Consider the following 10,922-nt stretch of genomic DNA (forward strand, 5'->3'; position numbering starts at 1 on the left):
TAAAAAAGTTGAATTGTTTTTTGTGTTACGTTTAGAAATTTGAAAAAATTGTAATGGTAAAATTAAATATTTGAAATTGAAAAGTGTTTGTACTTGTAATGTTTGAATATCGAAATGGATAAGATAAAATGAAATGAAATGAAATAAAATAAGAACATCATACAATCCAAATAGAGCCTAACTCTCTTTGTTACGGAAAAACTCTCTCAAATCCTGATTGTTTTTTATGGGACCAACTTGCAATTAATAATCACCAACCACCCAAATCCCAATTATCCATTCTTTCACATTTTTCTAATGACTGTCTAAAGTTATATATAGTCGAGGACCAAACATGTCACTCGGCCGGTTCCGTTTGGGTTTGAAGAATTCAAGGGGGAGGGAGGAAGAATGGGTTTTGAGTGAAATTTTCAGGTTTATTCCATTTTAAGAAGTTGATTTCATTCTTGTTTATGTGTTTTTCAGCCTTATGGCCGGGTGACCCTCTCCTCTCACGTGATAGTGATGTGCTTTGAGTGTTCATTCATGATTTGAGAAAATAAAGAAGATCAGTATGTACGTAATTTAACATTCACTATGAGTAGAGTTTGATACAAGCCCTCAGCCCTCTACAATTATTCCTATATATGAAGTTCTCTCTAGAAAAATGGTATTGGAGTTCTCTAGGAGAAGTTCTCTCATTCTCTCTAGCAGTCCTCCATATCTTCGAGGAAGCCTAGACCCCTTTCAGTTGCCTCTCCTCCCTCTTTAAGTGCATTCTCCTTGTTCTATGTCTTGTTTTCCATCTTTATGTTTCATCTTGCCTTTATGTTCGATCAAGTATTGTCATTATCAGTCATCTCTTTATCCCTTTCTTCTCATCATAATAACAAAATGGTCTTGTTTTACTTAAAGAAATTTTAAATTTTTTTAAATGCGTAGCTATTTGCTACCCTAGAATCACTATCCAACCCTATACCCTAAAATAGATATCCCCAATGTAGGGGTGGGTAGTGGATTCAATTATTTTATCACAAATTGTAACATTCAAGGAATGCCTAAATCACGGGTTTGTATTTTAAAATGACTAGATAATGATACAATTGAAATTATAATAAAGAGAAAGAACTTTTCTTTCATGAGTAGTGTGAGATCTCATTCATAACCTATCTTTATCAATATTTAAGGTCAGTATGATCCTCATTGAGGCAATTTGTTGTAGGTAGCATGGCTCAAATTTCATAAATTTGGTTGATATAGTTTCTGATATCATTTGTAACACCCAACGAAAGTTCAAGTTACGTCTAGATTTATAATCTAAAAAGATTAGTTAATGATATAATTGAGACCCCATTAAAACTATTATAAAGAGAATTAATAATTTATCCATATCAAATAATGTGAGATCTCATACTTTGTTTACTCTTATCATTTAAGGTCAATAATAAATATCATATCACAAAGTAGATATTCACGTAATCGGGAGCTTGCATATAAATTTCCAAATTTCGGACCGATCGGTATAAATTCATTTTGTTTGAACAACCTTGCCTAAAACTAAGATCAGCATGCAGTAATTCGAAGGCATTAGAATCTTCTAGAGAGGTCAAAGGTTTTGTGACTATTGAACCTTTCCATACCTTCGCTATATACGATCACCCACGTGTATGTCAATATATATATATATATATATATATATATATATTTATATAAAGGGATTACATAATAGAAATCTAAAAATTAACGTAACTTCATTGAATCCGTTAAATCTACTTTATAATAAAATTAACTTTACAATCTGAAATACCACATCAAGCAACATCAGCTTGTGAGTTTACTTTTGTGTAATTCCTTTATAGTTAAAGTATTTTTCATATGTAATGATAGATATAATTTTAAAATGTGCAAGTCTCGCATACTCTATTTGAAAAAGAGTGAAATTTACTATTAAAAAATTAATTTTTTTTATGTAGATCTCATATATTCACTCTTTTTCAAAAGTACAGGAGACTTATGATTGCAAATATCATTTATTATATATATTTATATATATATATATATATTTCCATATATTTAATGGACAATGCTAGGGTGCACATCAAATGTACACCTCAAATATGTACACTAATGCAAATAATTTTTTTTTTCTAGTATTTTTAAACATCCTTAATCATCAAGAAAAAATAAAAAAAAAAATTTATTAATAGTCATTTCCTTAACTATTACAAAAAATAAATAATAAAAAATTAAAATATATGAGTGGACACATTTAGAAATTATAATTCCTATATTTTCTATATTTTAAGAGTCATACTAGCGTTTTCTATATTTTATTGTTACCACATAGATATCTTAAAAGTTTAAGAGTAATGATACATATAATTCTTTTTTAGAATTTTTATACAACCACGTATTAAATTGAAGGCATTTTGTGTAAATTGATGTTATTTTTATAAATTCTTTTACAAAAATACCTCTCATTTAATGTATGATTGTATAAAAATTATAAAAAAGAATGGTAATATTATCATTTTTCGAAGTTTAAGGCCGTGTTTGGGTAGTGAGATCATTCCACTACTATTTAATATTTTATCATTATTTTTTACTTTTTTTTTTATTATTTACTATTATTTAATATTTTATTATTACTTTTTACTTCTTTTTCATTATTATTTAAAGATTATATGAGATAACTCGCTACCGCCTAATGCAATGTCCCACCGATGTAAAAGGAGACGTTTGGATAGTGAAAATATTTTATCTTATTTCATTTTATCATTATAATTTTATTATATTTTCACATAAAATATAATAAATAATTTAACTTTTTTAAATCTCAGAATCATAATAACATTAAAAAATAATATTTTATTTAACTTTTAATTTTTATTTAACATAATTTTATATCATTTCACTATTAAAACGTGCCTTTATAAAATGTGGCCTTCTTCTGACTAAAAATTAGGAGGGATAGATTCTTAATCCGTTCTGCCTCTTTTTACTTAAAAAAAAAACTACATTTATTTGATTTAAAAATTATTTATAAGTACAGAAGTAATTAAAAATACATTTTTACATCTAAATTATAAATTTAAATTTTGTAAATATGACTATAATTTAAAAACTATGTAATTTTTAAATTTGCTAGAGTATATTTTATGTAAATTATAGTGTATTAATTTTTAAACTATATAATTTTTAAATTTACTACTGTATATTTTATAAACAAGTCTAACAAATTATAATATATATATTTATATATACATAATTTATAAAATATAAATATATATTTATATTTATATTTATACATAACATATATATATATGGGGGCGGGGACAGGACGGGGTGGAGTTGGAACTTGGGCCCCATCCCTCATGAGTGGAGTGAAGTTGCCCGTCCCATGCAGGGGCGGAGCGGAAGCGGGGCGGTGCCCCGCCCACCCCTACCAAAAAGACCGCCCATGTGGGAAAAAGCGGCTCAACACGGGAGCCATCTCTCTCTCTCGCCGTAACAAACAAACCCAAGCTTCTCAGTGCTCACCTAAGAAAACCCATCGTACAGGTTGGATTCTGCGAACGCGGTCGTAGACTCGATAAAAACCCGTTTCCGTCTGCCACGACATTTCTACCCCCCGCCCCCGCCCCCAACTCCCTTGTCTCTCTATCTCTCTCGTGCGCGCGCGCTCAAATTGCTGAAATATAGGGCTCGAATCTTACCAGTTTGACCTCCGAAACCATGAATATCTTCAGGTTCGCCGGCGATATGATGCACTTGATCAGCATCCTGGTCCTGCTTCTCAAAATCTACGCCACCAAGTCTTGTTCAGGTTAGTTAAATATCTCTCTCTTCCCTCCCCCCCCCCCCCCCCCCCCCCCCCCAAAACCCTTTCTCATCTTCATTTCTCTCGGGAAATTAGAACAAACTAATTGGAAACATTTTTTTTCGAGTACCGTATCCATCTCGGTCAAATGAACCTTTATGTTTGTCTTGTCCCGCATTGTCGTATAGTTTGTGATCTGCCATGTTATTGTTCTTTTTTTAATCTTAATTTTCACCTTGTCCGTAAACGAATGGAAGCATTATGGTTTTTCTGTTTTGTTGCTGATAATTAGCGTATAAAAAATGTTTTACTTATAAAAAAAGAAAGAAAAAGAAAAGCCTATAAAAAATGAAAATTGAGACGTATTTACTATTTACATTTTTGTAATTTAATCGTTTCCTCTAAAGACGCTATACAAATTTCTGCTGACAGCTAGTTGAATGAGGTTAGTTGCAGTGATATCATATACGGCTCAGAATAACGGAAGACCTTTAAGAATGAATAAATACGCATAATTGTGATTAAGCTTGAAAATTTGGTGTACTATATCAGGGATTTCGCTCAAAACCCAGGAGCTTTACGCTCTGGTGTTTCTGACGCGGTATTTGGATCTGTTCACGGGCTTTATCTCTGTCTATAACACGGTGATGAAGCTTGTGTTCATTGCAAGCTCTGCGGCGATCGTGTGGTGCATGCAGAGGCACCGGCTGGTGAGGCGCTCGTATGATAAAGAGCTCGACACATTTCGCCATTATTTTCAGATTGCTGCAAGCTTTGCTTTGGCGCTTCTTGTGAACGAGAAGTTTACGTTTCAAGAGGTGGTTCATCGTTAACTTTATCTAGTAATCATCATGTTCTTTTGATACTTGGTGAACTCTTGATAGAATTTTTATACTTACTTTTTTTTTTTTATCAGTAAAAATTAATTTTCATTAATATGAATGAAAATAGGCAAGGCCTATGTACACAGGGAGTATACAATAGAAAACACCTAAATACATTCTTAAAAAAACTAAATTAGAGCTAGGAACTCATGTACACTGTTTCCATTAAGAACAATGGCTGAAAACCATAATAGTAAAGTGTGTAGAAAAAAATTCTGAAGCTCCTCCATCGATCGCTCCCTATCTTCAAAGCAGCGTGCATTCCTTTCCAACCAAATACACCACATAATGCACAGCGGGATCATCTTCCAAGCTGCAGCTACTTGTGTACAACCTTGTAGACCCTTCCAACAAGCAAGCAAATCCACCACCTTTGCCGGCATAACCCATGCGACATCTACCCTACGAAATATTCCATTCCACAACTCTCTCGTCACCTCACAATGCAATAATAGATGGTCCACTGATTCTCCGTTTTTTTTGCACAAATAACACCAGTCCGTTACTATGAGTCCCCTCTTTCTTAAATTATCCGTGGTTAGAATTTTTCCAAGTGCCGCAGTCCACACAATAAAAGCCACTTTGGAAGGTACGCGTGACTTCCAAATACTTTTCCACGGAAAATATTCATTACCTTGTGATACCAGAATTTTATAGTATGTCTTGACTGAAAACTTCTTACTGTCCTTGCCCCTCCATTGTAGCCTATCATCCTGTGTCGTTAATCTTTCTGAGGAATATATCACGCTAAAAAATTCTGAAACAATAGACAGCTCCCAATTATGATTAGCCCGAGTGAATAAAATGTTCCACTGAAAAGAGTCTTGGGCAATCACGCATAGATCCGCTATAGAAGCCTCCCTGTTAGCCGCAATATTATATAGAGCTGGAAAGGCTCTCTCCAAAGAACGCTCTCCACACCAAACATTCTGCCAAAACTTGATGCGAGTGCCCTGACCGACTACAAATCTAACATTATTTTCAAAGCACTACCATACCCCCCTTATATATCTCCATGGACCCACACCATACCCCCCCTTACTTCATTAGTGCACCATCCCCCCCAAGCACCTCCATGTCTTGAAACTACCACTTCCTTCCACAATGACTCCCCTTCTTCTTGATACCTCCATAACCATTTTTCCAAAAGCGCTTTATTGAAAGTCCTCAAATTGCGCACACCTAAACCACCACTCGAAACTGGAGAGCAAACTTTGTTCCAACTAGCAAGATGGAATTTAGTTTCTTCCCCCATACCACCCCACAAGAACTCCCGGAATAATTTCTCGATACGATGCGCCACCCCTACCGGCAACGGGAATAGTGATAAGAAATAAGTTGGTAGATTGGATAAAGTGCTATTGATCAAGTTCTCTCTTCTCCTACTGATTTAGAGAACCATATTGTGAACTACTATGAGAATCTGCTAACAGAGCCGACTGGTTGGAGGCCAAAGGTCGATGTAACTTTTAGAGTGTGGTCTGGTAATGATTAATGACTAATTTGACCTGTTCTCTTGGAGGGTTTTCTCATGTATTACTTCCCTTGCTGATGAGTGGTGACCTTTTGTGCTTTTAATGAGTTCCTGTAAGAAAACCAAATATAAGGTACCCATCTAAATTTAGCTAATATTTACTCAACTTTAATTGTCGATCACATCAGCTATTGTTGAAGTTTTCCATGGAGTAGGAAGGATATAATGAATTATATTATTGTTAAATTAAATTTTGAAAGAATTGTGTGCATGAATGTTTGGAAGTGTTCGATTCAATCTCTTCTTCCTCAGTGAATGAGTGGTATATGGTGCAGAGGTAGACATCTATTGTTAGGCTTTTGAAGAGACCTTTGTTTTGAGAACGCTAGTCCATGGCAATGGAGAAAAATCCTTTATTAAAGCTTTGGCTTCCTTTTTTTTGCCCTGAGCTTGAAGCTTTACCCTTCTGAATTTGGGTATTGGTTTAATGAGTTTACGCCTCCCCCCTTCCCTTGTGTTATTATTAATTATTTTTTAAATAAGTAGACTTAGCAGATGTAACTTTTAGAGTGTTACTGGCTTAATCGTTTTACTGTCATACTATGGCATTGGTGATAAGGTTTAGGGTTTAAGATGTCACTGAGCTATCTGAATCCTTCCCGTCGCATGCAAGTTCATATTATAAATACTTGCTGAAGACCCGCTGTATACGGTTCTATATCAATAATTTTATTCTACAAATCCTACCTCTCCAATCAAAATTTAGTATCATGCATGCTAGTTTTTTAGTAGTTCCCCGATGGATTATCAAATCATCCAGGTGCATGATGATTTGCTTCTAATGCTGTAACTTTTTTTTTTTGCAGATCTTCTGGGCATTTTCAATATACTTGGAGGCAGTTGCAATTCTTCCTCAGTTAGTTTTGTTACAGCGTAGCGGAAATGTGGACAATTTAACGGGGCAATATGTGTTCTTTCTTGGGTATGTGTATCTTTTTTTAATACCAGTGTTGCTTTACCTATAAAAAAAATACCAGTGTTGCTCTCAAGAATTCTCTTTGTTGTGTGGTTGGCAAAATATCTCTGTGGAAGATACATCAGCTACTGCCAGCATAACTCTATGCAGTTACCTTGGAAACATACATGCTTGTATTGGACTAGGTAGTATGCATATATCTTACTTAGCACCCATGGTAATATAGGACAGCTCTAGCTAGTAAACCAAGGGGGAACTAAGCAAGTTGTACTGTTCATGAACATAGAAATGCAGTTTCTAACCACTTGATAGCAGCTTGATACATTGTGAAAGTTTAGAGCTCTGTGTATATGAACATCTATGGATGTAGGTAGTGTACTTGGGCTTTGCCTTCTCTTATGAATAAAACTTATTGATTACCTATATAAAAAAAAAAAAAAACATCTATGGATGTAGCAGGGAAAGATATAGAAGTGAACTTATCATTATGTGATAGGCCAATATTAACTTATCAAGAATAAAAATGCGATAGGCCAGTTTCATTATATACAATGAAACCTGTATCGATTTATGCACCCCATGATGTGTCTCGTTTTCACCATGTAATGACTGTTTCTGTTGCTCCCTAGCTTTCTTTAAGGTGATTTATTTACTGAAAAATAAGAAAGTGGTATATTTGAGTGAATTTGTATGTGTTTGTCAATGTGTGTTTTTCTCTGGGGTGTTTGTTTGTGTTTTCATGCACGTTATATTGGTAAATAAGTTCAGAGACCGGAAAACTCGAAGAGGATACACCCCACATCCTCCATAGCTATCTTACTGGTAACTCAATGAAAATTGAATTTATATGTGGGCGTCTTGCCTCCATCTAAAAATGGTATAATGCCATCAGGTGGGAAAGTAGAACGGAAATAGGTATTGCAGTTGATGAGAATTCTGAACACCTTCACCTGATCAAAAAAAAAAAAAAAAAGAAAGAAATCTGAACCCCTTCAGAGCAATGCAAATCCAAATCAACCCTTTGCTTCCCATGCCAACCCATTTCCACATGGCATGACAAGGGTAAGGGTCCACTGGACTGGATACTCAATGTGGTGGAAAACCTTTGGAAACGAAACTCATGAAACTTGGATGCAAACTCAAATGTTAGATCCATCTAGATAATGTAGCATTTCCAAATGTGACAACCATGCCCTAGTTTTGTTCAAAATTGTGACTTATTGCTTTTAGCTGTTTTTGTTTGCCGTTGAAGTAATGTTATTGAACTTGTGGCGAGAGTACTTAGCATCCACATATTCATTCTGCAGGGCATATCGTGCATTCTACATCCTTAACTGGATATATCGCCACTTCACAGAGTCTCATTTTAGTCGATGGATAGGTAAGCTATGCCTAGAATCAGAGAACAACTGTTTGTCATGCGTCTTGCAGCTTGTGAGTATAATTAAATTCTTTCTTAATTTTGCAGCTTGCATCTCCGGACTTGTTCAGACAGCTTTATATGCAGATTTCTTTTACTATTACTACATTAGGTAAAGAAATCTGACACATTCTTGATGACGAACCATGCTAACAGTTTTTTACTTGATGGATAACTTTAACAATTGTTTGTTTTGCAGCTGGAAAAGCAATACAAAGCTTAAGTTGCCTGCTTGAGCCAAGCATGGAGTTTTGGAAATTTGAAGTTGGTTTTCCTAAATCACCGTTAGTGTTCTTACATTAATCACATCATTGTTGGCGGAAGAAGGGACGCAGGTTTCTTAGTTTAATTCAGTCGATAAACCCAAGCAGGTGGGTGAAAATTTAGCTGGTTTTAGGTGAAAATCCCCATGTCATAGGCAATTGTAGGGCGGATAAAAGTAACTCCCTGGTTTTTAGGTGGTGATAGTCTTTTAGTATCTTTTCTTGCCACTGATTTTGACCTGTAAAGATTTATTGGGAGGACACGTGTGCAGACTTGGCTAATAGCAGACGTGGATGTTTGGTGCACATATGATTAAATCTGTATTTGTTTATTTATTGTAATTATTTGTCTTCGGCCAGATACAGTTAATTAAATTCAAAGTGTTTACTGCTACCAAGAATTAGAGAAACAACAGCTGTTTGAACCCACTAATTTTGAGTGGACTTGCCGACTGTTTTTAGAGAGGGAACATTTCCATTCTCTTTAGAAAACTCCCGGATCCTCTCCTTTTCCTTTCCATTTCTACAATGTGTATATATGGTAGTGGTTTTTTCTTCCTTCCTCCGTCGGTTCAATTTTGGTTAGATCTACTACTTTCCGGCCGTCATCAGTCAACACACGTCCCACCACCACATCCGCTAGCCGCCGATCTATTGGTACGATGCAGAGTTGTGCCAAAAAGCTCGACGCGTGGCCCTCACGTGAGGCTTGTTTCCGCACGTGTTCCTCACGCACTGCCGCGCCCCAATGCCTCTTACGGCTACACGCACCATAACATAAGATTCTTCTTATCAAGATCTTCTAGATTTGGCTTGCCTCACCTTCATCTCACCGGCGCGTGGCACCACCACGACTGCGTGGGAAGGCGGATAACCGGCCGCAGATCAACCCATCCGATGTCGTACTTTCTACTATGTTATCGTTTTTCCTAACTAATGATCTTGGGAAATTGACTATGGATCTCTCCAAAAAACATTTCAAGATAACAAATTGTAGTGCACCTACCACCATCATTGCTTACAGCAGGGGCAACACCTACCACCAACGATGGTTCCATAGTTCGTATAACTTTACGAACTGCTTATTTCCGTCTTTTAAGACAGTATCCTCTTTGTAGGGCATGGGTAAAGACTATGAAATTGGTCCCAAAACTCTTTTTTTTTTCCACCTCTTTCACGCTGTAGTTTTTTGTATTGTGGCATTTGTTGAGGAATCTCACCCCCTTCTCATGTATTATCCTTTCTATTTCTAATAGAAATTTGCTTGCTTAAAAAAAAAGAAAAAAGAAAAAAAAGAATCCCCCTAATTTTGAACATTCATGCATGAATAATTCTATCCACTATCCTCTTAATTATTATCCTTTACCATACTCTTATTTGGCATCCAATAATTGGATGATAAATAATTTTACAATCATTTAATGTCACAACATAGGATAATGAAAAGATGATGGTAGAAAGGATGGTATGTAGCCATTTCTTTCCATGTGTAGTTAGGGCTAGAGTTATGATTATTGGTGTTGTTCTAAGAGTTATGATACTCTCAATTTTAGATTTTGTCATTTCTAATTATTTTTACTAATGTGACACATTTGAAATGGTACATGAAATCACTTAAAATATGTTATGTTAGAGTAGGTGTGATTCAAATTAATAAAATCTAAAAATCAAAGAATAATATTTGTCGTTCTAATAAAATAGGTCCCTTGATAATCGGACATTAAGCTGATATTTATCTTGGTTTTGTTACCATAAACCATACATTCCCTTTATTTTCTTGGAAGATCTTAGGCGTAATTAAAACCAAAACACACCATTTAGGTCCCCCAAAACTTAGGCGAATCTATTATGTTATATGGAGCGCTCCATATAACTTATAAAGAGCAATGATAGGATTATAAGTTATACACAACTTTAATACAACTAGAATTAAAAAAATATTTTTTTCACTTTAACTCAAACTTATCCTGTTAATGAATGGTTCCAAAACTCATTTATTTATTTATTATATTAGCTAGTTTAGGATGATTAATTATTGGGGCTTCCAATTTTTTAAAATATTGTATCGTGTAACTGTTAATATATATAATATGCTTGTTTAGTAAA

At 34.9% G+C, this 10,922-nt stretch overlaps 1 protein-coding gene across 1 annotated transcript; it reads left to right on the plus strand.

Annotated features, from left to right (window-relative positions):
* The first annotated feature begins 3,349 nt into the window (after positions 1-3,349).
* LOC109012684 (ER lumen protein-retaining receptor A) lies at positions 3,350-9,221 on the plus strand. The gene is made up of 6 exons (XM_018994445.2): positions 3,350-3,805; positions 4,352-4,617; positions 7,024-7,139; positions 8,441-8,514; positions 8,602-8,665; positions 8,753-9,221. The coding sequence occupies exons 1-6, from the start codon at positions 3,715-3,717 to the stop codon at positions 8,787-8,789; spliced, it is 648 nt and encodes a 215-aa protein (XP_018849990.1). The 5' UTR covers positions 3,350-3,714; the 3' UTR covers positions 8,790-9,221.
* The last annotated feature ends 1,701 nt before the right edge of the window (positions 9,222-10,922 follow it).

This window comes from Juglans regia, chromosome 3 (genome assembly GCF_001411555.2).
Source record: "Juglans regia cultivar Chandler chromosome 3, Walnut 2.0, whole genome shotgun sequence".
In the NCBI taxonomy this organism is placed as follows: Eukaryota; Viridiplantae; Streptophyta; class Magnoliopsida; order Fagales; family Juglandaceae; genus Juglans; species Juglans regia.